Source organism: Pristiophorus japonicus, chromosome 21 (genome assembly GCF_044704955.1).
Source record: "Pristiophorus japonicus isolate sPriJap1 chromosome 21, sPriJap1.hap1, whole genome shotgun sequence".
NCBI lineage: Eukaryota > Metazoa > Chordata > Chondrichthyes > Pristiophoridae > Pristiophorus > Pristiophorus japonicus.
In genome coordinates this window covers 39,755,033-39,782,554 of record NC_091997.1, presented here as the reverse complement: position 1 = coordinate 39,782,554, position 27,522 = coordinate 39,755,033, and the positions used below count along the sequence as shown (strand labels likewise).

The following is a 27,522-nucleotide window of genomic DNA, read 5'->3' as shown; positions in this document are numbered from 1 at the left end:
CTCGCAGCGTCCTTCTCCTTTAACAGAAGGGAAGGGCTTTTGGAGTGAGTCAGTACTACGCGGAGAGGCCGACGATCACCCAGGTAGTGCCCCGAGACGAAGTGGAGCGCCTGACATTGTGCTCCAATTTCCATCAGGGGTGGAAAGCGCAATTTTGCTTCCGGGGCAGGACTTCAGAATGTTTAGCCTCAGAAAGGTTATCGCCCCTAAATGGGGTGATACGCAATTTCGGCCCCCAAATTTTTAAACTCCTATTAGAAGTTAAACAACAGTGGCATTTTGCACTAGCAGTAAATTTGGATCAAGAGGAAGGAGATAGAAAACTGATCTGAAACTCTCAGGACTGCAGAAGTCACAGTAATACACTTTTAGTACCACGAGACACTCAGAATGTGGATCAAACTCACGTTGCAAGCAATTTTTCATGACCTCATTGCTTTGCAGCAATATATATTCAGCAATTCTGTTTCATCAGGCCCAGCTGATTGCAAACTGCAGGACTCGGCAGCAACTCCAACAAAAACGCACTGTTGGGTAACATAACACTGTGGCAATTTCACATTATTAAAAATTTCTCGGCAATTAATTTCTTTGACATGAAAACTTGTGTTCACTACTGGGCATGTTGTCATCTGGTCATTAATCTGAGTAAGGAAAGTCAGTGCATGTGTAACAATGGTGTTGTATTCGCTCTCATGTTTTCGCTCACGTTAGTGACTAAATGAAAATGTACTGTAGATCTTCTCTGAATTCTGAATAACGAGAGTTTTTGTTGATTAATATCTAGCAAAAGGACAAGCCAAAACCTTTCTTCCTACTAATTAATTCTGATAAGGTAGGGACTGTTTAGTATGTTCTGATTACAGAACAAGTAGTTCACACCTTGCACATACAACTTTTGGAGATGAAAAGCTTTAAACGCTGATTTATTCAGAAATAAATACTTTATAATTCTACTCTTGAAAGATTCACAATTAAAAAAAGTTTGTTTTTGTCAAACCTGTGTCAACTTTTTGCATTATAAATTCTTATGTCCTATTTTTAAGAATGCAAGTACAGGGGTAAGAGGCGAGGCAAAAGGAAAGGACTCCAATATTCAAAAGGTCTGCGATGCTGCACAGACAGCTTATGGGTTGGATAGCCGGAATATCTCTGAAATTCTAGTACAGGCGAGGTGAACAGGAAGAATGTAGCTGGAAACCGGGCTAGGATTTAAAAACGGTACACCCAAAATTAGCACCGAATGGGGTACAATCCAACAAGCATAAGACTGTTACGTTTCTGAATCTTTTTCAATAGTTCTTACTTTGTGAACCCAAAATGCTGAACAGATAATGCCACCCAATGCCAACAACAAAGACCCAGTGTGCTAATCCCAGATAGCAGGCTTTTAAAAAAATAACACACCGAGCACAGAGGAAGTCAAGATTGTTGTGTATGGAGAAAGAGTCTGACTGAACACTGAGCTCAGAGTAAAGTGTGATCTTAGTCTTTTATTGCAGGTCTCCAGAGTACCTCTCCAACCTGTGAAGCCTCCTTAAAAACCTGTGCTCCCAAGGGATTATGGGATTCCCTTGAGACTCCAGGGGATGAGCCCTCTGGTGGCTGTAGAGTAAATACAAGTCCACATATATAACAAAGACCATGTATAGTATTTAGATGAAGTGGGGGACTACCTGACATGCAGAGGCAATTCTGTCCCCCATTTTAAAAGTCACATTCTGTCCTTATTTTTAGAGAATTGATGGTCATTATTGAGAGTGAAATTAAAAAATTGATCATTTGGGCAACAGAGGAGTAGAATTGGTTAGAGCATTAGTGTTGCGCTTCAGTACTGGCGGAAAAGGTGGGAGATGGAAAACTGAGGCTCTACAATGCCATCATGGGTGCTGTATAATTAGAGTGACAAGTTTACATTGACAGTTTACATTTTAAATATAAACATAGGAATTTATAAATGGAAAAAGTTGGCATAAGTGTGACAAAAACATAACAGGAAATAAGATTTGTAGATAGGAAGCACACAGACGCAAGATTTTTTTTAATCATAGAAAATTACGACACAGGAGGCCATTCAGCCCATCATGTCTGTGCCCGTCAAAACAGAGTTACCCATCCTAATCCCACCTGCAGGTTACGGCTCTTTAAGTGCACATCTAAGTACCTTTTAAATGCGATAGGGTTTCTGCCTCTACCAGCTTTTCAGGCAGTGAGTTCCAGACTCCCATCACCCTCTGGGGGAAGAAATGTTTCCTCATCTCCCTCTGATCCTTCTACCAACTACTTTAAATCTATGCCCCCTGGTTATTGATCCCTCTGCTAAGAGAAATAGGTCCTTCCTATCCACCCTATCAACATCCGAACCGGGGTCAAGCAGGGCTGCGTCATCGCGCCAACCCTCTTCTCGATCTTCCTCGTGCAATGCTCCACCTCACCTCCAACAAGCTCCCCGCTGGAGTGGAACTAAACTATAGAACCAGTGGGAACCTGTTCAACCTTCATCGCCTCCAGGTCAGATCCAAGACCATCCCATCCTCTGTCGTCGAACTACAGTACACTTGCGTCGGCACACATTCAGAGGCTGAACTCCAAGTTATCCTCAACATCTTCACCGAGGCGTACAAAAGCATGGGCCTTACACTAAACATCCATAAGACAAAGGTCCTCCTCCAACCTGACCCCACCACACAGCACTGCCCCCCCAGTCATCAAGATCCACGGCACGGCCCTGGACAACATGGACCACTGTCCATACCGCGGGAGCCTATTATCAGCAAGGGCAGACATCGACGACTAGGTTCAAAACCGCCTCCAGTGCGCCAGCGTAGCCTTCGGCCGCCTGAAAATCAGGCCCTCAAATCTGGCACCAAGCTCATGGTCTACGGGGCTGTAGTGATACCTGCCCTCCCGTATAGCTGAGAGACGTGGACCATATACAGTAGACACCTCAAATCGCTGGAGAAATACCACCAACGATGTCTCCGCAAGATCCTGCAAATCTCCCGGGAGGACAGACGCACCAAGGTTAGTGTCCTCGATCAGGCTAACATCCCCAGAATCGAAAGCAAGAAATAAATCACACTGGAGTCAAAATGAAATGGTATCGTGAATGATCCTCCAACACTCGACCAGCTGCATTGGGTGGGCCACATTTGTGTCAGGCATGCGAAGAGACTCCAAAAGCAAGCGCTCTACTCGGAACTCCCACACAGAAAGTGAGCCCCAGGTGGCCAGAGGAAACGTTTCAAGGACACCCTCAAAGCCTCCTTGATAAAATGCAACATCCCAACCGACACCTGGGAGTCCCTCGCCAAAGGCCGCTCTAAGTGGAGGAAGAGTATCCGGGAAGGCACTGCGCCCCTAGAGTCTCATCGCCGAGAGCATGCAGAAAACAGGCGCAGGCAGCGGCAGGAGCATGCAGCAATAAGACTCCCCACCCATCCTTTCCTCCAATGACTGTCTATCTGTCCCACCTGCGAGAGAGACTGTAATTCCCACATTGGACTGTTCAGTCACCTGAGAACTCACTTTTGGAATGGAAGCAAGTCTTCCTCGATTTCGAGGGACTGCCTATATGATATGATGATCTAGGCCCCTCATAATTTTATACACCTCAATTAAATCCTCCCTCAGCCTCCTCTGTTGAAAGGAAAACATCCCCAGGCTATCCAATCTTTCCTCATAGCTAAAGTTTTCCAGTCCTGGCAACATCCTGGTAAATCTCTTCTGCACCCTTTCGAGTGGAATCACATCCTTCCTGTAATGTGACCAGAACTGCACGCAGTACTCAAGCTGTGGACTAACTAATGTTTACAATTCTAGCATAACTTCCTTGCTCGTGCATTCTACATCTCGGCTAATAAAGGAAAGCACTCCGTATGCCTTTTTAAACTACCTTATCGACCTGTCCTGCTATCTTTAAGGATCTGTGGACATTTACTCCAAGGTCCCTCTGTTCCTCCACATCTCTCATTATCCTCCCATTTATTGTGCATTGCCTTGCTGCTCCTCCCCAAATGCATTACCTCACACTTTTGCAGATTGAATTCCATTTGCCACTTTTCTGCCCAACTGACCAGTTCATCGATATCTTCCTGCTGTCTAGAGCCTTCCTCCTCACTGTCAACCACACGGCCAACTTTTGTATTATATGCAAATTTCTTTGGCATGCCCCCTACATTTAAGTTCAAATTATTAATACAGGTGCAACGTCTGAAATCTGGAATCCTCGGGACTGAGTCCGTTTCAGTTTGTGGGTTTTTCTGGATTTTAGACAAGAAAATCAATAGTCTGAAATCTGTACACCTCGACCGAATCTGTGCCGGGTTTTGAGTGGCGAGGTCCGAAATCCGGCAAAACCAGAAATCCGGCACGTATCGGTCGAGGATTCCGGATTTCAGACTTAATTTTCTTTTCTTAAATCCGGAATCCTCAACTTAATCCGCGTCGGATTTTGGGTTTTGCTTCAAAAATGTCCGGTTTTCGGACAATAATTCCGGATTCCGGGCGACTCCATCAGCTATGCACAAAATGTCTGGTTTTCGGACAATTCCGGTTTTCAGAGTTCCGGATTCTGGACGTTGCACCTGTATATACTGCAAAAAGTAAGGGACCAAGTACTGAGCCCTGTGTAACCCCAATGGAAACAGCCTTCCAGCCACAAAAGCTCCCAACCATTACCCTTTGCTTCCCGCCACTGAGCCAATTTTCGATCCAATTTGCCACTCTCCCTTGGATCCCATGGGCTTTTAGTTCTTTGATCCGCCTCCTATGTGTGACCTTGTCAAAATATAGATATATCCAACAAAAAATCTTGTTACACCGTTGCTAAGTACATATATTAAGTAATTGACAATGCATTTATTAATATGATTGGATTTCTCTCCAAATATGGAAAATTCTACGTAAAGTGGGAATGGTATAGTCCATCAAAACAACTTATATAAAAATACATTTCTGCATCAGAAGATAGATACTGATAACAAGAGTTATTCTTCCTATCTTGGCTCATCCAAAGGCTCTACAGTTCCAATCACTCAATCAAGACATTCTAAAATGGTTCCAAAAGAATGCCCTACCATCAGTCCTAAACGGCCTTTTACTGTTCCTACACGTGAGCCCTTGCCCTGTCAGTGGTTTTATTTGAAAAAGATGGTATGGAAGTTACATCTGGAGCTCTACTGTTTTACATACTTCTCTACCACAGAAAGTAGTTGAGGCCAATTCACTAAATATATTCAAAAGGGAGTTAGATAAAGTCCTTACTACTAGGGGGATCAAGGGGTATGGCGAGAAAGCAGGAAGGGGGTACTGAAGTTGCATGTTCAGCCATGAACTCATTGAATGGCGGTGCAGACTAGAAGGGCTGAATGGCCTACTCCTGCAGCTAGTTTCTATGTTTCAGTCATCTCCCTTCAAGCTTAAAAAGCCCGAGTTTCCCCAGTCTTGCTTCACAACTCAAACCATGGACACTGGATATTAATTTTGTGACTCTGAACTATGCTCAAGTGTCTTCCTCGTGTGTTGAGAACCAGTATCAGACAAAGTACTCAGCTGGTCTGACCAGAACTGAGCATAGCTTCCCCCGGACGTGGACCCCACTATTTTGGTTGCAAAGTTCAGCATTTTGTTGATTGCTGCTCTGCAGCAAATGAACACATGGAGCGGAGCAGTGAATCTATCAAAACCCTTTCAATTTCAGCCTCAGCTATTTTGACACCATTCACTGGAGGACATATGCCACCCATTTTTTTCTTCCGACATCCACTTGTCAGCATAAGTTTCATCTGCCATAAGTTACACTATTTACATATTTTGTCCAACCCATTTTGGAGTTTGAGGTGCTTCCTCAGGTTCAACAGCCCTTTCTAATTTGGCAACATCTGCAAATTTGACGTTTGTATTGAGCTTTTGAATCCAACTCTTAATATGAATGAGAAACAGCAGGGGTTAAAAACACCAAACCTTGGGGCACCTGACTCAGCATTCTATTGCCCCAAAATAACTCATCTAACAAGTATGTGCTACTTCGTATTCTCCAGCTTACTTTACTTGGGAATAAGTAAAAAGTAAATCTCTATTTGCAATGGTTCTTTAAGCTAATACGATGCTGGGGTAGCCAGAACAGTAGAGTACAAAGGTTATATTAAGGTTTATCAATACACAGTCAGACCACATGAAGTGCTGTGGTCAGATTTGGTCACCAGTCTAAAAATAAAGCACCAGAAAGGGTACAGAGAAGAGCAGCAAAACTGAAATTATACTCCTTGTACCAAAGTCCAGGTCATGAATATATATCAAAAAGTGGTCCCAATACCAACCCCTGGGAGACACTACTGTATACTTCCCTCCAGTCTGAAGAACCACCATTCACCAATACTCTCTGCTTTCTGTCTGTTAGCCACCATTGTCCCTTTAATCCTCAAAGTAAGCCAAAAATGTAGCACCAGAGGATATTAAAAAAAAAACTTTGAATTACTTTACTGAAAAGAGTGACAAATGTTTGCAATTAATCTGACAGACACGGTAGAAAGATAAACATTGGCATTGCTCAAAAAGCATTTAGATACGGATTTAAGAAAGTTAGGGTACGAGAGACCTGAGCTGAGTGGTCTTGCCTGTTTTTCCAGAATCTAATGAATGCAATTTATTTTTAGCTTCCTTTCCTGTTTTACATTCAGCACAACAGATACACACAAATTCAATGATATCATAAAAATGTTGTGAGCAAAGGCCACATTTCTCATTAAACCCACATCTGGCAAATTGTGTCAATATACAATGTGTATAATTTTCCCCATCAGAGACTCCTAATTTAATCAGTCTCCTCGGGCATGCAAACCACCACAGGTTGATCTTCAAACTGCAAAATGAAATCTCACTTACCCAAGGCTAACCCACCAAATACTCCAGGATATCCACTGAACATTACAATTGGCACTATTTTTATCCAGACCAGCTGCATTTCCATGGTCTAATGGGATCAAAAGTGCAAGGTTCTATAAGGTATGTTATTTTATGCCTATCCATAGCCACATTAGGTTATACGCCCTTTATGCTAATCTTTAAACAGCAGTTAAAGTTCGACACTGGCTACTTTTGATAGGATCCAATAAATGCAGCCATGATCTTGTTTTGGGAATGGGAGAGGAAAGGAATTCTTGCCAGTACTCATGTTCTCTGGTCTTGAGAGCATAGCTTGGATAAAAATGGCACTTCAGATTAACTTGAAGATTTAGATCGTATCTTCTCTCAATCTTTTTCTTCGAAAGGGAGCTATGACAATAGGTTGAAAGAACTAGAGTCCTAAAGTCATCATCTTTCTGTATCCTTCCCAATGCATTAAATATCCCATTGTGTGTAAAATATCCACAACATCCTTAAATGTGGCCTTCTCAATGACTTATACATGATTAAAATAACAAGTTTAAATATGCTCAAGGCTGTTGGCAAGAGCCTTGCTCACCAGAACTGAAAGGTTTAACTATAAATTATTGGTACTAGGTTATCAATAAGATTGTTTTAATTTGGCCAAAGCAGTCATCCTCTCCATAATAAGCAAAGGTCATGACTACCTCATCAATACAGAAACAAGCTCTCGATAACATACCTCTTGCTACAGCATATTTTATAGCACCATAAAATCGTGTTATAGTCCACTACGGGGCTTCCCCACATTTAGAGAGTGTGTAACTAAACCCATTTGGAGCAGACTATTTAAAGTAGACCAATGCCAGGTTTAAGCTCAGGTCTGTGCTGAATGAGCTGATCTTAGTTGAGCTGGCAATAGGGGCACAAAAGTTGGCTTCTATACCTCTGGACTGGGAGATGGGTTGGGATTAGCCAAAGTTTCCTTGAACGCCATCCACTAACTCTTGTTCGGAGTGTGCATATATGGCAGCTACGCACAGGATTGGGATCACTCAAATAATGGTCGCTTTGGTCAGGCACCAGAGGGCACATGGAACCCATGATGTTGTACTTAGCAACACGCCAATAGTTTCAACAAGGGGAAGAGAACACATTTAGTAAAGAAGCAAAGACAGATGGTCCATTATAAAAGTGTCACCATATGGCTAGGTTGCCTGAGTAACACTAATTCTTGATTAATATAGTTTGGATTATTTTATAACAAATGAATCTAGCTCAGTCTTGTTATCTCCCCCCACCCCATTGCTTTTGTGCCAATTTTCTCTTCTCCCCTTTGGAAGGCATCAACCCCTTGCTAATGCGCACTTCCCCAGTAACTTCCCAACACAACATGCATTTCCAACATAGACAGTGACCAGGAGCAGGAACCCTCGCCGATGTTCTCCGTCCTAGTACTGAGGCACCTGTACCACTGCCCTGTCTGAGATCAGTTGATTCAACACAGACTAGGGATAACATTTAGATCTTTATTGATCTGTATTATTCATTTCTTTAATTAGCTGAGCTATTGGGGGTAGCCCAGATTAGTCCTTTAAAAAGGTGAGGAAGATATATAAAGAAACCTTACCCTGGAAACCTGAGCACAGCGACACAAGGTGACCACGTCCAGAAAGGAGAATATTCTGTAGGAGGAGAAAAGAACCGTTAAAACACAGCCAGGATGGAAAGTGTCATTAATACACCAATATAACTGCATGCAAGCTTTACAGGTGTAGAAGTCACAACAGATATTATAGCTACCACTATTGTCAAGTCTATAACAGAGCCCCTTCTATTTAAGGTGGTTACCATGTGGAATTTCCAGAGCTGCAGAATCTGCTCCCACTTGCACGGATGCATAATGGACAGTGGCAATCACAAGTTTCATTTCTGGTTGTGGGCTCTCGAGAGCATCTTGCCTTGACCGATAAATACTTACATTGCTGCTCTGACTCTGCTGGCTGACAGTGTGCAGCTAAACCACAGCAGAACAATCTCAGGTTTGATTCTTGGTGAGATGATTTCTCAGTTCAGTTGGCAGTAGAGGCACTAAAGTTGGCCTCATCATCCCTGGGCTGGCAGTGGGGGTAAGATTAGCCAGGCGTTTCAATCCTGATTATTCAACAGGAATCAGTCTCGGTCAGTGCAAAGGCTATAGTGTTGCCTTAATTATCTTGCAATGCTGTTCCACCAATTACATAAAACTACACAGAAACTGCAACACAGACTGAGGCCAATGGGCCCAACCAGGCCCCGTTGGTGTTAATCCTCCACCCGAGCAGTAGAAATAATCCTATGTGGCCGCTCTGTTCCCATATCCCTTTATTCCATTTTTCTTCAACCACCTAGCTAACCTATTCTTAAATGTTGAGAATGTCTCTGCTTCGATCACTAATTTGTCATGCATTCCGCAGCCTCAATACTTTGCATAAAAACGTTTCTCCTGCTCTCTGTCCTAAATCTCTTGCATTTAATCTTGTATCTACGTACCCTTGTTCTAGACCCCTCAATCACTGGAAACAGTCTATTTCTATCTACTCTGCCCCATCGCTTCATAATTGTAAACATCTCCATCAAATCACCCAGCAATCCCTTTGTTCTAATGAAAACATTTTGCAAAAGTGTACACACATGATTTCACGCTCAGTATCTGAAAGTATATACAAGTGTAATTCCTACTATTTTTTGGAATAATCTGGAGAGCACACGCTCCTCTTTTTACAGCACTTCAGACAGCCTGTGGAGCATTGCATGACTGTATATGCAGAGATCAATTGCTATTGAGCATCTAAAGACCATTCGTCACATTTACTTGAGAAAAATACTTGACCGAATTCTCACAACTGCTTGGTAGGCCATCCCCAGCCAATGTATAGATGTATAGACATTGGCTGGGGATGGGCCTACCAAGCAGCTGAGAGAATTAGGTAAAGTATTTTCCTAAAGTAAATGTGGCAAATGGTCTCTAGATGCTCAATAGTCTTTGGTGCTGTCTATTCCTTGAATGTTGGGTTGTTTACACCATAGAATGCAGCTGAGGGGGAGAAATGTGCACATGCTACCCTCCTGTTAAAATAAAAGTACCTATGATGAATTATACATATGAGGAACTTGTCCTTCTGGTCTTGCGAATAGTGTTACAATGCTAATCACACAATACCATCATTATAGGCAGTCCTTCGAAATAGAGGAAGACTTGCTTCCACTCTAAAAGTGAGTTCTTAGGTGATTGAACAGTCCATTATGGGAATTACAGTCTCTGTCACAAGTGCGACAGACAGTCGCTGAAGGAAAGGGTGGGTGGGACTGGTTTGCCACACGTTCCTTCCGCTGCCTGCGCTTGCTTTCTGCATAGTCTCGGCGATGAGACTCGAGGAGCTCAGCGCCCTCCCAGATGCTCTTCCTCCACTTAGGGTGCCCTTTGGCCAAGGATTCCCAGGTGTCGGTGGGGATGTTGCATTTTATCAAGGAGGCTTTGAGGGTGCCCTTGAAACGTTTCCTCTGCCCACCTGGGGCTCGCTTGCCGTGTAGGAGTTCCAAGTAGAGCGCTTGCTTTGGGAGTCTTGTATCAGGCATGCGAGCAATGAGGCCCGCCCAACGCAGCTGGTCGAGTGTGGTCAGTGCTTTGATGCTGGGGATGTTGGCCTGATCGAGGACGCTAACGTTGGTGCGTTTGTCCTCCCAGGGGATTTGCAAGATCTAGCGGAGGCATCGTTGGTGGTATTTCTCCAGTGATTTGAGGTGTCTACTGTGTATGGTCCACGTGTCTCAGCCATACAGGAGGACAGGTATCACTATAGCCCTGTAGACCATGAGCTTGGTGCCAGATTTGAAGGCCTGATCTTCAAACACTCTCTTCCTCAGGCTGTGCTTGTGCACTGGAGGTGGTGTTGAACCTAGTTGTCGATGTCTGCCCTTGCTGATAATAGGCTCCCGAGGTATGGAAAGTGGTCCACGTTGTCCAGGGCCACACCGTGGATCTTGATGACTGGGAGGGGTAGTGCTGTGTGATGGGATCAGGTTGGTGGAGGACCTTTGTCTTCCGGATGTTTAGTGTAAGGCCCATGCTGTCGTACGCCTCAGTGAAGATGTTGACGATGGTTTGGAGTTCAGTCTCTGAATGTGCACAGGCGCAAGCGTCGTCCGTGTACTGTAGTTCGACGACAGAGGTTGGGATGGTCTTGGATCTGGCCTGGAGACGACGAAGGTTGAACAGGTTCCCACTGGTTCTGTAGTTTAGTTCCACTCCAGCGGGGAGCTTGTCGAGTGTGAGGTGAAGCATTGCAGCGAGGAAGATCGAAGATTCCTCTGTAGTTGCCGCAGTCGGACTTGTTCCCCTTTTTTTTTAAAAAGATGGTCACGATTACTGCATCTATGAGATCTCCCAGCAATAATTGTTGTGCTGATGAGTTATTTCCTCTTTATGCATCAAGCAAGCATTAACTGAGAATAACTTAGTCGTGAAATAAATCAATGTATCCTAATTCTAGTCAAGAAGAATCACAGCTTCAAAATGTCATTGCCGATATTGTCAAGCATCATTTGACCTTTCATCTGCAAAAGGCTGATGGTCCCTTTTAAACTGCATAACTAAACAGTTTCCATTTTAAGCAGAACCTACAGACACCTTAAGTGGCTACTTATTGGCAGTCACTATCAGACAAAAATGAAAGGTTAGTAATAATAACTGCACTCAAACAGCCACGCTAATACAGTATCTACCTGACTAGCCAACAGCTCAACATGCTCTGGGTTATGACAAAAGGTCATTGACTTGAAACGTTAACCCTACCTTCCTATCTCAACAACAACTTGCATTTATATGGCACCTTTAACAGTAAATGTTCCCGAAGCGCTTCACAGGAGCGTAGACAAAAATTGACAGCGAGCCCTAGGAGGAGACATTAGGACAGGCAACCAAAAGCTTGGTCAAAGAGGTAGGTTTTAAGGAGGGTTTTAAAAGGAGGAGAGAGAGATAGAAAGAAGGCATTCCAGATGGCTGAAGGCCCATCCGTCAATTGTGGAGCAAAGAATGTAGGGTTTGCACGAGAAGCCAGAGTTATCAGAGGATTGATAGGCTGTAGGAGGTTACAGAGATAGTGTGGAGAGGTATGGAATAATTTGAACACAATGAGAATTTTAAATTTAAGGTGTTGGTGGACCGGGAGACAATGTAGGCACAGGGATAATGAGTTAACGGGATTTGGTGTCCGTTAGGATAGAGCAGCAGCGTTTTAGATGAGCTCAAGTTTAGAGAGTGGAAGGTAGGAGGCTGGCTAGGAAAGTGCTGGAATAGTCAAATCTGGAGGTAACAAAAGCATGGATGAGGGTTTCAGCAGCAGATGGGCTGAGACAGGGGCAGAGACGGGCGATATTAGGGAGGGGGAAGTAGGCAGTCTTAGTGACGGAGAGGATATGGGGACAGAATCTCAGCTCAAGGTTAAAGAGGACACAGAGGTTGCAAACAGTCTGGTTCGGCTTGAGACATTGTCCAGGGAGGGGGTATAGAATTGGCGGCTAGGGAAACAGAGTTTGGGGCAGGGGCCTAAGACATTGGCTTTGGTCTTCGCAATGTTTATTTGGAGGAAATTCCCATTCATCCAATACTGGTTGTTGGACAAGCAGTTCGAAAACACAAAGGCAGTTGGGAGGTTGAGAGAAGTGGTGGTGAGGTAGGGCTGGGAGTCATCAGCATACATGTTGAATTTAACGTAAAGTTGCAGATAATGTCGCTGAGGGACAGCATATAGATGAGAAATGGTTTTGGAGGTGGGGGGTGGGGCGGGCGGTGCAAGGATTTATCCTTGGGGATTCCAATGGAACGGTATGGGCGCAGGAAGAGAAGCCTTTGCAGGAGATCTCGCCATAGATGCTGTCTGACCGGCTGATTGAAATTAAAACAGAAACAGATTTCCTGCATTTGTAGTATTTTACTTTTATCTCAATATTCTCAATCCTGGTGAAGTGGGGGCAGGGGTGATGGGGAGGGAAGAGATACCTTGCAACCAGAATTTAGAATCAAGACAGGCAAAGCACTGTGATTTTTAACATTTAGGTACTGTACTAGCACACTGCCACCTTGTCCCTCTGGCTACAGGCCATGTGTAGTAAGGTGAGAAGATCTCTAGTTCCTTCCCATGTTCATGGAAAATTAACTGATCTTTGGATGGATTATAAATAACATGGGTAAACAAAGATTAATGTTTAACCATTTTGTTTGATTAATCTTAATGAGCATTCATTTAAGTATTTAACCACTGCGTTTGTGACCCCAAAAAATCTTTTGTTTAAAAAAAAAGGGATAATTATTTCACCGAGATGATAATTTCGGATAGTTTTGAAAAAAAAAGGCAGAGCCTATTGTGCTCATCCTGCAACTACAAGAGAAACTTTATGCCCAGATTTAAAATGCCTTCCAACACATTTCTTATTCCACTTTATATGATTTGATGGTTTGATTATTCACAAAGTCACAGGACACAATTGGCTCAACTTGGTGCTAGAGGCAAACGGTGAACGAAGATATGACCCCGATCCCGAAACAAACTCAGACAAAACGGATTTTCACATCTCGACTGGAGCTGTGTGAATACAGCGGTATACAAAGACTCAAAGCTCATGCTTTATGCAGTCAGTCATGGTGCAGGAGAACATGGCTCAAGTGAAGACCCATGACCTACAAGCACCGCTCTCCCAGCTTCTATTGGGTCGGTTCAAGGCCCAGCAGGGATGGAAGCTGGGGTCTTGCACTGCATGTGACAGCAGCTGTCAGAATCCATGAAAAGTAACGTCCTGCACACTGTCGGAGGCACAGGGCTCAGCATCGTCACATTAGTTGTACAAGTACCAGGTGAGCTCCTGCCAAAGGAAGATTATCACGGTAAAATCGGCATCAATAAGATGAGCTTTTGATGAGTACGACTTTATCTGTCGTCACTTTGCTGCAGTCTATTCGAACCAGGGTTGACCAGAGTGCTATGTTGTGAAGCCCTACTTTAAGGATGTTGAGTGTTCAGTGATTACTGTGCTCTTCTCCAGCACATACATTCAAAATATAATTTTACAGGTGCAAGTGTAATTCAGTGAACAAGGCTGACGTTATAACAAGTTTTAATGCTCATAAACAAAAATAGATGCTCAACATTCATTTACATCAGGGTGGCCAAACCACAGCTATGGGCCCACTGAGCTCCACCAATCCAGCCCACAAACCCTGGGCAACTCCATTCTATTTATGCTTCTATTTCTGTTCTGGGTGAACTCAGTGGACTGGGAGGCTTGGAAAAGACAGTTCTTCCTCATTGGTGGATAAATCTCATCCCAGGACACCAGTATATGTTTGTCCTTGCTTTTAGTCACCCCTCATAATATCTCCATTGTTTCAATGCCTATTTATTTTTTCTCTTATGGATCTGTGAAATCATGGGTGATTTACCTGTATTAAAAAGGTGCTATATAAATGCAACTTGTTCTTGCTGTTGCATTAGCAACCGGATATGCATGCAAAATTTACCCACCACCATGCACCCCATGGCACCCAAGCGGCTTGCAAAGACAAAAAACTTGGGCAATCCAGATTTCCAAAGAGCACAGCAGCAAAAATGATTCTACCTACACATAAGCAAATGCATAGGGCTCAAAATTGGCCCACCCCTTTTTTCAGCGCACTCACCGGAGATGTGCCGCTTTTCTGCGTTGAAAAGTGCTCACGAAAAGAAAAAAAATCGCCCCCCCCCAATTTGGCCGCTGTCCGGCTTCTCCCGGGTCTTCGCGCAGCGTGGCTAGTCAGGTCGGGGGTGGAGCCAGCGTCCCGTGCTGAAAACCACGCGGGACATCTGCACGTGTGTTGGAGTGTGCGCGCATGCGCAGTAGCTCCTCGCCCCCAGCTTCAGTGTGCATGCTGCAGCGTGGGACCTGATCATCATCATCATCATACCAGCTGCTGGTGCGCCCCACCCCTATCCCAGGCCGAGTGGCCGACCACACAGGCCAGCCCGCTGCCTTCCTGGACTGAAGATGAAGGTAGGGAAAATGGAGCAACTCCTGGCCAATTTTGGATATTTTGAAAAAATTCTGTAAATATATTTTGTCTTTTGTGAATTGTGGTGACCATTTGTCAAGCCTATTTACCTGGTGCTATTGTGAAAGAACCTAAGTGACGGAGGAACACAGAGAATCTCTTATTTATTGAAGTAGACTTTATTTAGATAATATGAACTCAATTTTGGCCCAGTATAATCATTGCAAACAAATAGTTGTTTAAATTAGTTGAGAGATTAGGGCAATTTAATTCAACTATCTTTTACTTTTATTTTTGTAGTTTAAGCTTCCATGAATGCTTCTGTTGAATAGTAAATTAACTTTACGAAGTTTGTCATATGATGTCCTGTATGGCTGTTTGATCCTATTCACATTCTTTAGTCAAGTCATTAAGTTCTGCTGGCCTCCGATGTACCTACCTGTGCCGATTTCTTAACTCTCTGCAATGGTTTTCACAAGTGACCACATACGCTGGCCTAAGTAGATTTGGAGTGACTATTAGTTGGTCAAAGTTGCCTAAATGGCCAAAACTGGCATAGGTGGCTGGTAACGCCCCCTTTTGAGAACAACTAAACTAAACTAAAAAAATCGTAACCAACTCACTTACACTGGCGCAAATTGAATGTGCAAAATAGGGATTTTCAAAGATACTCTAGAAAAATCAAGTTGCTCCAAAAAAAAATGGAGCAACTCCTGGCCAATTTTGAGCTCATAGAAAGGTATGAGCTTGATCCTCTGTAATGGCCAACTCCATCAGATCAGCTGGACTTGCAATGCTGGTTTTGTTTTTTGTTTTTAAAACAGATTGCTAAGAAACAAGGCTTTTTGTTTTTGTCTGGGGAAGGAAGCAGATTTTTACTCAAGTGATCTTGCCAGACTTTTGTGCCAGACTTGTTGAGGTCACTGTTCAGAGATATTGTTCAGTATAACACCACAATTAAAAAAAAAACTGGGTAGGTGGTAAAAGGTCAAACCACAAATATTTCTCCATTCTTTAAGTAGTGTCCATACAGAAGGACAAGGAATGTAACTAAGTATTTATAATCTCCTTCGATCAGTTTCACTATGGGAACAAAAGTACAGTACTGACTGAGCAGGAAAGTCTAACGTGTACCCTCACACAATGAGAAAATCCAGTACTGTACCAGTCAGCATCTCCGCTAACCTGATCATGCCAACCCTGAAAATAATTATTTCGAATGTCTAATACAACTGCAAAATTAATTAAAATTAATAAATCATTTACCTACAATAATGAAACTGGATGAATCATTAAAAGAAATTGCAAAACAACTTCAAAACTCAGCATGGTTTCACCAAACATTTAACTGAAACAGAATGCCTAGCAAGAATGTGTGGTGTACACAACATTAAGCAGCACACAGCTACATGCCCATAGGCAGATTCAGCACAATTATTAAACACACACACGTATTCTGGGTTCATCGATCACAGTGTAGAAAACAGCTCCAACATATTTTTTTTTAAGAACTCTCAGGTTTTAGCTAACTACGAACCACTTGGTACTTCACTGCTCAGGGTGTTACCCGAACCCCTTTACTGTACATGGTCTGGTTACTCTGCCATCATGTGAAGCATTCAATGCAATTCACTTTCATTTTTGCCCTCCTCTCCTAAAGGAGCAGAATAACGCTAGGTCAGAGTTTCATGGGTATTGTATATGCAAGCACTTCAATAACGACTCCACGAGGTAAGGATATAGTACTTGAACAGTGGTGGTCTTAGTCCTTTATTGCAGCTCCGAGAGTGAGGACACCAGGAGGCGAGCTTCCTTTTATACTTGGTTATCTGCAGTGTACAGGTGACCCTTAGGTCTCCAGCAGCAGCACCCTCTGGTGGTACAGGTATAGTGTATACAGGGTGAAGGTACATTCAGTGGTCTAGTGTTACAGTACATACATTAACATGCATATATAACAATGGGTATCTGCGCTTCTTTGCTACCACATCCAAATGGCCGTGACTTAGTGGGTAGCACTCTCGCCTCTCAGTCAGAAGGTTGTGGGCTCAAGTTCCACTCAAGACTTGAGCACGGAAATCTAGACTGACACTCCAGTGCAGTACTGAGCGAGTGCTGCATTGTCAGACGTGCCGTCTTTCAGATGAGACGATAAATCGAGACGATAAATGAAACGTCTGCGCTCTCAGGTGGACATAAAAAATCCCATGGCACTATTTTGAAGAGGAACAGGGGAGTTACTTTATCCCTCAATCAACAGCACTAAAAAAAAACTGGATCATTTTCACATTGCTGTTTGTGGGAGTTTGCTGTGTGCAAATTGGCTGCCGCGTTTACTGCACAACAATGATAACACTGCAAAAAGTACTTAGAACATAAGAAATAGGAGCAGGAGTAGGCTAATTGGCCCCTCGAGCCTGCTCCGCCATTCAATGAGATCACGGTTGATCTTCTACCTCAACTCCACTTGCCTGCACTATCCCCATATCCATGGATTCCGTTAATATCCAAAAATCTATCGATCTCTGTCTTGAATATGCTCAACGACTGAACTTCCACACCCCTCTTGGGTAGAGAATTCCAAAGATTCACCACCCTCAGTGAAGAAATTTCTCCTCATCTCAGTCCTAAATGGCCCTTTATTCTGAGACTGTGACCCCTGGTTCTGGACTCCGCAGCCAAAGAAAACATCCTCCATGCATCTCCCCGATCAAGCTCTGCGAGAATTGTGCATGTTTCAATGAGATTACCTCTTATTCTTTTAAACTCGAGAGAATATAGGCCTAGTCTACTCAATCTATCCTCATAGGACAATCCCCTCATCCCAGGAAACCCTTGGTGCACTCCCTCTATGGCAAGTATATCCTTCTTTAGGTAAGGAGACCAAAACTGTACACAATACTCCAGGTGTAGTCTCACCAGGGTCCTATATAATTGCAGTAAGACGACTTTACTCTTATACTAAAGGCCAACATACCATTTGCTCTCTTAATTGGTTACTGTACCTGCAGGTTAACTTTCAGTGATTCGCGTACAAGGACACCCAGGTCCCTCTGAACACCAACATTTCCCAATCGCTCACCATTTAAAAAATACTCTGCTTTTCTATCTTTCCTCCCAAAGCTTATTCCTACTCTGTTTTCTGTCTGTTAACCAATCCTCAATCCATGCTAGTATATTATCCCCAATCCCACGAGCCCTAATTTTGTTTAATAACTTCTTCTGTGGCACCTTATTGAATTCCTTCTGAAAATACAAATACACCACATCCACTGGTTCCCCCTTACCTATTCTGCTAGTTACAACCTCAAAACACTAATAGAAACATGATTTTTCTTTCATAAATCCATGTTGACTCTGCCCAATCTTATTATTTTCTAAGTGCCCTGTGATCACGTCCTTAATAATAGATTCTAGCATTTTCCCTACTACTGATGTCAGGCTAACTGGTTTGTAGTTCCCCGTTTTCTCTCTCGCTCCTTTCTTAAATAGTGGGGTTAAATTTGCTACCTTCCAATCTGCGAGAACTATTCTAGAATCTATGGAATTTTGGAAGATGACAACCAATGCATCCACTATTTCAATAACCACCTCTTTCAAAACCCTAGGATGCAGGCCATTAGGTCCAGGGGATTCATTGGCTTTCAATCCCATTAATTTTTCCAGTACCATTTTCTTTTTACTAATACTAATTTCTTTCAGTTCCTCATTCACGTCAGACCCTTGGTTCCCCACCATTTCCACCAAGCTTTTTTGCTTCTTCTGTGAAGACAGACACAAAGTATTTGTTTTAATTTTTCTGCCATTTCCTTATTCCCCATTATAATTTCTCCTGTCTCAGCCTGTAAGGGACCCACATTTACTTTTGCTAATCTTCCCCTTTTTACATACCTACAGAAGCTTTTACAGTTGTATTTTATGTCTTTTGCTCATTTACACATTCTATTTTCTCTTCATCAATTTCTTGGTGCTCCTTTGCCAAATTCTAAAATCTTTCCAATCCTCAGGCTTACGACTGTTTTTGGCAACATTATGAGTCTCTTCCTTTCATCTACAGGTTGAACCTCCCTTATCCGGCACCCTCGGGATCTGGCCTGTGCCAGATAAGAGGATTTGCCGGACGACGGGAGGTCACGCCAACCCTAGAGTTGTCAGCAGTACCCGATAAGTTTTTAATGTAATGGTTCATTGCGGGCAGAGACGCCAACTCTCGGAGCAGCGGGGTCAATGTGTACCCATGGGGAACGTCAGTGAAGTGTCGCCGTGGGCTGCAGGTCAGCCGAGAAAGATCGGCAGTGTTTACAGCAGAGTATAGATCTTTCCAACTGATGTAAAGTCCAATGTCTGATGTTGAGAGTTTGTATTAGATGAGCAATCTTCATTGTTTTAAGCATTAGTTCAGAGAGCCTGCAATACTTTAGCCGACTTTGTCCTCTCAACTACAAAATGTATCGTCAATGTGTGTGAATCATACATGGTCGAATCTTTCTTTTGTTTGTTTAAAAACTGATATTTTAAAACAAAGGTAGGCAACACAACCTTCATTCGCTGTAAAGCGCTTTGGGAAGTCCGGTGGTCATGAAAGGCGCTATATAAACGCGCGTCTTTCTTTTCCTTCAATGTATGAACAAAGACAGCGTCAGAGTGTAGGGAGCTCTCACACTCAAGCCTAACCTCATCACTTAACATTCGCATGCTTCCTGCACGAGTCACTGGATAGTGATCAGGGGTAGGAACCCCCACAATCTTCATACCCCTCTCCACCCCAGACTGAGGGAAATTGATGCACCCTTGAGACCGCCCAAGCCGAGATCATCTAATTCAGCGTCGACACTGGAATGGACCTTTTTGGTCTGCATGGCTTAGCTGCATTGCATTTATTAACCATACAGGAAGCATCCCGATAGTATTGCCTCATTCTGTAGAAGCAGAACTACTTTGAAAGTACAATTTCACATTCAGGTTGCTGGTATTGTCACTATCTTTGGGTATTGTGTACATAAAGTTGATTGCATGTTGATTTACAAGTTAAAAAAAGTAAAACCTACCCTTTCTGATCACCTTCACTACAATTGCTGTTAAACAACTAATTAGATTTATTATTCCAACTAATTCCAGTATGAGCTAAATTATACTTGACACATTTATTACATAAGAACATAAGAATTAGGAACAGGAGTAGGCCATCTAGCCCCTCGAGCCTACTCCGCCATTCAACAAGATCATGGCTGATCTGGCCATGGACTCAGCTCCACTTCCCCGCCCGCTCCCCATAACCCTTAATTCCCTTATTGGTTAAAAATCTATTTATCTGAAAATTGAATACATTCAATGAGCTAGCCTCAACTGCTTCCTTGGGCAGAGAATTCCACAGATTCACAAACCTCTGGGAGAAGAAATTCCTTCTCAACTCGGTTTTAAATTGGCTCACCCGTATTTTGAGGCTGTGCCCCCTAGTTCTAGTCTCCCCGACCAGTGGAAACAACTTCTCTGCCTCTATCTTGTCTATCCCTTTCATTATTTTGAATGTTTCTATAAGATCACCCCTCATCCTTCTGAACTCCAACGAGTAAAGACCCAGTCTACTCAATCTATCATCATAAGGTAACCCCCTCATCTACAGAATCAGCCTAGTGAATCGTCTCTGTACCCCCTCCAAACTGGATTCCACAACAAATACTGTATAAAATTAATAAATGGAAAGGGATGGAAGTATAAATGCAATTATTCACATCAAATTCTGGTAAATTGGGCTCAGAGCATGATATATATACTACCCAAGCTGAAACTTCACTGCAGTACAGAAGGAGAGCAGTATGCAGCAGTTCAAGGCAGCGGCTCACCACCACCTTCTCAAGGGCAATTAGGAATGGGCAATAAATGCTGGCCTTGCCTGTGATGCCCACATCCCATAAACAAACAAAAGAAAAAATGCAATGGGTATCGCCTTTCAGATAAAACTAAAAACGTGACCCCATCTGCCTTATTGTTCAGATTAATAAAAATCCCAAGTTGCAATATGAACAGGGAGATTTCCATGTACCAAACAATATTCTCCTAGCAACCACCGCCAAAAGTAGACCAACTTATAGGCCCCAAGTTTCCACATGATTTGCTCCTGATTTTTTAGGAGCAACTGGTGTAGAACGGAATATCTTAGAAATCGGAATTCTCCACATTTAGTTTTCTGCAGTTCTAGTCAGGTAGAACAGTTTCACTTTGGAACAGAATTTATTTTTCAAAAGGGGGCGTGTCCAGCCACTGACGCCTGATTTGAAAGTTTCCACAGTGAAAACGTACTCCAAACTAACTTAGAATGGAGCAAGTGAAGATTTTTGTACACTTGCAAAAACCTTGTCTATACTTTAAAAAAATCAGGCGCAGGTTACAAATCAGGCGTAGGGAATGGTGGGGGGGGGTGTTTAAAGGGAAGTTTACAAACATTAAACACTTCAGTTTTACAAATAAAGAGCCATCATTAATAATAAATGATAAATACATCAATGAATCAATCAAAAAAATTAATAAGAAAAATTTTTTTTTAAATCAATAAATAAAACATTTTCTACTTACCGTATATACTCGCGTATCATGCGACTTTTGAAGACCTAAATTGTAACCTAAATTTGGGGGGTCGCATGATACACGAGATACAAAATTTGCGGGTGTGAAGTGCTGGCCAAGATTAGGCTGTTAGGCTGTTAAGCAGACCGTATCCACGCTGAATCTCGGCAGGTATCTCCTGGGCTGGATTGCAGCCTCTATTGTCACTTGTACTGTATCTTTGCTGTGGTCTAGAGATCGCCACCCACAACTCCCTCTGAAGTTTGCTGCATTATTAGAGGCTTTAACAATCAAATCTCCATCTATCTCAGCCCATGCTTCTTTTACCCGCAAACACAATAGAGGCAAATCCGGAGCCTTCATATTCCCTCCCTTCGTAAATGATTTCTCTCCTTCCATCATCCAGTCATTCCATTTCTTTCTTATATTGTCTTTAAATGGCTTATTAATGGATACGTCAAGTGGCTGAACGACGCTAGTCAAGCCAGCTGGAATGATTGCTATATCGGTGTTCGATTCGCGAACAGCTTTCACAACAGAATCCACTCGATGTTTCATGATTCGGTTGTTAAGGTCTGTATTCGATCGTTGTTATGTGTTAGGGTACTTGTTACGTGTTGGGTACTTGTTAAACTTGTTTGAAAGCCTAGCCTAGTGGCATCTGGTATCTCAAAAAAGTGACTCGCATGATACATGAGATATATGATAAAATCATGTTTTGGGGACGAAAATTTAGGGGTCGCATGATACGCGAGATCGTAGGATACGCGAGTATATACGGTACCTACTGCAGCACCGGGAGCTTGGGGGGGGGTGGGGGAGAAGGAGAAGGGGGAGGGAGGCTGAACGGGCCGGGCCCGGGACTTCGGGCAGGACCCGTCCCCGGCACCAGATTTACAGGTAGGTGGCGTTGGGTCGGGTCGGGGGGGTGGTGGGAGGGAGGTCGGTTCGGCTCAAGGGGTGGGGGGGGGGGGGGGAGGGGAGAGGGAGGTCAGGTCGGATCCAGTCCGGAGGCGGGGGAGGGAGCGGCTGTCGGGTCCGGGAGCGGGTGTCGGGTCAGGTCCGGGGGGGGGGGGGGGGGGGGGGGGAGCTAATGTCGGGTATGGGGGCGGGGGGGGGAGCGGGTGTCGGGTCCGGAGGCGGGAAGCGGGAGTCGAGTCGGGTCGGGAGAAAGCAGGAGCTGGCCGTGGGAGGAGCCTTATGCACGCAGCCCCAGTGAGGCCATTCGGCCAGGGCTAGGAGCTGCGTGCTTCGGGCCCCTCCCACACAGTTTCAGGCACCTGGAGCTACTGCACTTGCGTGCCCACTGTAGCGCGCATGTGCAGAGGTCCCGGCACTGTTTTCAGCGCAGGGACCTGGCTCCGCCCCCCCACAGCTCGTGCTGCGCTGCGCCGAGGGCCAGAGGACCTGCAGGGAGGTGGAGAATATGGAGGGTTTTTTTAGGCGCCGTTTTCGGCGCCAAAAACAGGCGCCCAGCTCTGAGGGGCGCCTTTTTCGCCGCGTGTGGAAACTTGGGGCCATTGTTCCTCACTGCTGTCGGTTGGACCTTAATGGGTGCAAAATGGCTTCCACATTCACCCACATAACAGTGGCTGCCATTTAAAAAGCAATTCATCATCTGTGATGCATTTATATAGTGCCTTATCCCAGTCTCAGACTGTCACAAAAACAACCATTGAAAGTAGCATGTACAATTTTAAATGTGTCACCTATATACTGACATGCACACAAAACCTCAGTTGTTAAGTGAGTTTTGTTCCTACAATATACTTTACTACAAGTACACTGTCCATGCAAGATTGGGACACAGTTCAGAGACACAAGAAGCGTGCTCTACAGGGTCACCTAGTGGCCAGAGAGTGAAACTACATCACGGCAGTTGGCATTGCAAAACTGAATGGGAAATGTTGGCATAACAATTTACAACTGGTAAATTTGAACAGAACGTATAATGGAAAATCCTGACAAGAGGAGCAAGGTGCGAGAACAGGAATTGCAAGACATATATGATCATTTTTAAGACTACATTTTTTTTAGCACCAACAGCTAATTCAGCTGGGCAAGAAACCTGGGCAATTCTATTGGATGTACAAGAGCGTTACATTGGTTTCCCAGTTAGCAAGTGAACAGGCCTTCCTACAATCAGCTCACCAAGACCATCACTAATTGAAGCAACATGGAGATTGTATATGATGAGGTAGCGCTGCGTCCCATTGTAAGGGCTCCTTATGCTTTTAGATAAAGTATTTATTCAGTTTAAATTTACTGCCATAGATCCCGAATCGTTCAGATGGTTAAGGTGATGGAGTAGGTGAACCAAACAGACTAGGGAAGTCTTTGAGTTCTTACCCAGTTTGTTAGCTTCAACACTCCTGGGTTAGGGAAGCAGGACTATTGCTAACTGGTTTGCTGTGTATTTCCAGCACTTTCTCTTTTCATTTGATATTCGCTTAGCCAGGTGATGTACTTGGCATCTGTGCCATCTTGGGATGGCAACACAATTGTTAGCTTTTGCTGTTTTATTATAGTGAGGATAGCAGTAGGACAGACTCAATGACCTGATCACACATCTCAAACAAATACAATCTTTTTTCACAGAAAGTTGTACAAGAGGTTCTTTAAGAGTAATCTGTATCAAGTGCGTTATTGTATAAAAGCTGTATTGATCCAGAAGGGTGCAGGTTTATATTTACAACACTGAAGAAATTTACAGTAAACATACACTGGCTAAACTCAAATAACTGGCAAACAAGGCATTAAAGTGGCCCATCTAGATGAGCAGACAGATACCACTAATCTACTGCTGTTGACAAAACAAAAGGAAAGAGTATACTTTTATTGTCTTCTCCCCACAATGTTCTCCTGGTCATGTTGGAGGAAAGGTGCTATCCTCCAAGTCCACATAGCAAAGTATGTTGCAACAGCAGAGTGGCTTTAATAGGGGATTTTAACTCTGACATAGATTGGGATAAGTAGACTAGCACGTCAGAAAGGTAGTGAATTTCTTGTGTGCCCAGGATAGTTTTCTGCAACAATATGTCCTAGAACCAACAAAGGGGCATGCCATATTAGATTTAGTAATGAGTAATGAGTCAGATTTAGTTAACAGCCCAACAGTGTGTCAACATTTATCTAATAGCAGTCATAACATGATCGAGTTCAGAGTAGTGTTTGAAAGGGAGAAACACAAAACAGCTAAGGGCCCAAGTTTCGGCCTCAGTTGCTCCTGATTTTTTGGAGCAACTGGTGTAGAACGGAGTATCTGAGAAATTTAAATTCTCGGCATTTAGTTTGCTCCAGTTCTAGTCAGTTAGAACAGTTTCACTTTGGAACAGAATTTTTTTTTTCAAAAGTGGGCGTGCCCGGCTTATGCCTGTTTTCAAAGTTTCGGCAGTGAAAACTTACTCCAAACTAACTTAGAATGGAGTAAGTGAAGATTTTTGTACGCTCGAAAAAACCTTATCTACACTTTAGAAAATCAGGCGTAGGTTACAAATCAGGCGTAGGGAATAGGGGGGGGGGTTTAAAGGGAAGTTTACAAACATTAAACACTTCAGTTTTACAAATAAAAAGCCATCATCAATAATAAATGATAAAAACATCAATAAATCAACCAATAAATCAATCAAAAAAAATTAATAGGAAATAATTTTTTTTTAAATCAATAAAACAAAACATTTTCTACCTACTGACTGCAGCACCGGGAGCCCTCCAACAGCATGCTGGGATGCCCCCCAGTGTGTCTCTGTCAGTATCTCTATCTCTCTGTCTGTGTGTCTCTCACTCTCACTCACTGTCAGTGTCTGTGTTTCTGACAGCGAGGAGGGGGGTAGAGGGAGAGAGGTGGGGGCAGGGGGAGGGAGGGGAGGGAGGAAAGGGGGAGGGATGGGGGAGAAGGGAGAAGGGGGAGAAGGGGAAAGGGGGGAGAGGAGAAGGGGAAAGGGGGGAGAGGAGAAGGGGAAAGGGGGGGAGAGGAGAAGGGGAAAGGGGGGGGGGAGAGGAGAAGGGGAAAGGGGGGGGAGAGGAGAAGGGGAAAGGGGGGGAGAGGAGAAGGGGAAAGGGGGGAGAGGAGAAGGGGAAAGGGGGGAAGAGGAGAAGGGGAAAGGGGGGGAGAGGAGACGGGGAAAGGGGGGGAGAGGAGAAGGGGAAAGGAGGGAGAGGAGAAGGGGAAAGGAGGGAGAGGAGAAGGGGAAAGGGGGGGAGAAGGGGAGAAGGGGGAAGGGAAGATGGGGGAAAGGGAAGGAGGGGGAAAAGGGGAAGGGAAGGAGGGGGAAAAGGGGAAGGGAAGGAGGGAAGGGGGGCAGGGGATGGGAAGGGGGGTGAAGGGGAGAGGAGAGGGGGAAAGGAGAGGGGGGGAAGAAGAGGGGGAAAGGAGAGGGGGGGAAGGAGAGGGGGAAAGGAGAGGGGGAAAGGAGAGGGGGGGAAAGGAGAGGGGGAAAGGAGAGGGGGAAAGGAGAGGGGGAAAGGAGAGGGGGAAAGGAGAGGGGGAAAGGAGAGGGGGAAAGGAGAGGGGGAAAGGAGAGGGGGAAAGGAGAGGGGGGGAAGGAGAGGGGGGGGAAGGAGAGGGGGGGGAAGGAGAGGGGGGGGAAGGAGAGGGGGGGGGAAGGAGAGGGGGGGGGAGGAGAGGGGGGGGAAGGAGAGGGGGGAAGGAGAGGGGGGGGAAGGAGAGGGGGGGAAGGAGAGGGGGGGAAGGAGAGGGGGGAAGGAGAGGGGGGAAGGAGAGGGGGGAAGGAGAGGGGGGAAGGAGAGGGGGGAAGGAGAGGGGGGAAGGAGAGGGGGGAAGGAGAGGGGGGAAGGAGAGGGGGGAAGGAGAGGGGGGAAGGAGAGGGGGGAAGGAGAGGGGGGAAGGAGAGGGGGGAAGGAGAGGGGGGAAGGAGAGGGGGGAAGGAGAGGGGGGAAGGAGAGGGGGGAAGGAGAGGGGGGAAGGAGAGGGGGGAAGGAGAGGGGGGAAGGAGAGGGGGGAAGGAGAGGGGGGAAGGAGAGGGGGGAAGGAGAGGGGGGAAGGAGAGGGGGAAGGAGAGGGGGGAAGGAGAGGGGGGAAGGAGAGGGGGGAAGGAGGGGGGGAAGGAGGGGGGGGAAGAGAGGGGGGAAGGAGAGGGTGGGGGAGGAGGGGGGGGGAAGGGAGAGGGGAGAAGGAGAGGGGAGGAAGGAGAGGGGGGAGAAGGAGAGGGGGGGAAGGAGAGGGGGGAAAGGAGAGGGGGGAAAGGAGAGGGGGGGTAAGGAGAGGGGGGGGGAGGAGAGGGGGGGAAAGGAAAGGGGGGGGGGAAAGGAGAGGGGGGGAAAGGAGGGGGAAGGAGGGGGAGGCTAAACAGGCCGGGCCTGGCCGGGCCCAAGACTTCGGGCAGGGCCCGTCCCCAGCACCAGATTTACAGGTAGGTAGCGTTGGGTCGGGTCGGGTCGAGAGCGCGGGTCGGGTCAGGTGGGGGGGGGGGGCGGGGGCGGAGGGAGGTCGGTTCGGTTCGGGTCGGAGGGAGGGAGGGAGGGAGGGAGGGAGGGAGGGAGGTCAGGTCGGGTCCAGGTTGGGGGGGGGGGGGGGCGGGGTGGTCAGGAGCGCAGGTCGGGTCGGGGGGGAGGGAAGGAGGGAGAGGGAGGTCAGGTCGGGTGGGGGGGGGGGGGGGAGGGGAGCACGGGTCGGGTCCTGTCCGGGGGGTCCGGTCAGGGGGCGGGGATGCGTGAGTCGAGTCGGGTCGGGAGGAAGCAGGAGCTGGGCGTGGGAGGCAGCCTCATGCACACAGCCCCAGTGAGGCCATTCAGCCAGGGCTACGGGCTGTGTGCTTCGGGCCCCTCCCTCACGGTTTTGGGCATCTGGAGCTACTGCACATGCGCACCCACTTTAGCGCGCATGTGCGGAGGTCCCGGCACTGTTTTCAGCGCAGGGACCTGGCTCCGCCCTCAACAGCTCGTGCTGCGCCGCGCCTGACTCAAGAGGGCCCGCAGGGAGCCGGAGAATCTGGAAGTTTTTTTAGGCGTCCAGGTCAGGGCTGCGCCGTTCTAGGCGCGGTCCGAAACTTGGGCCCTAAGATTCTAGA

The 27,522-nt window shown here is 45.4% G+C and overlaps 1 protein-coding gene across 5 annotated transcripts in view; it reads right to left on the bottom strand.

Annotated features, from left to right (window-relative positions):
* Positions 1-27,522, bottom strand: part of LOC139233964 (F-box/LRR-repeat protein 20) — a 177,421-nt gene that overhangs the window by 47,158 nt on the left and 102,741 nt on the right. For all 5 annotated transcript variants that reach the window (XM_070864674.1, XM_070864672.1, XM_070864669.1 and 2 more), the window contains one exon: positions 8,498-8,552. In XM_070864674.1, the coding sequence (XP_070720775.1) occupies positions 8,498-8,552 (55 nt within the window). The remainder of the gene's footprint in view (positions 1-8,497; positions 8,553-27,522) is intronic.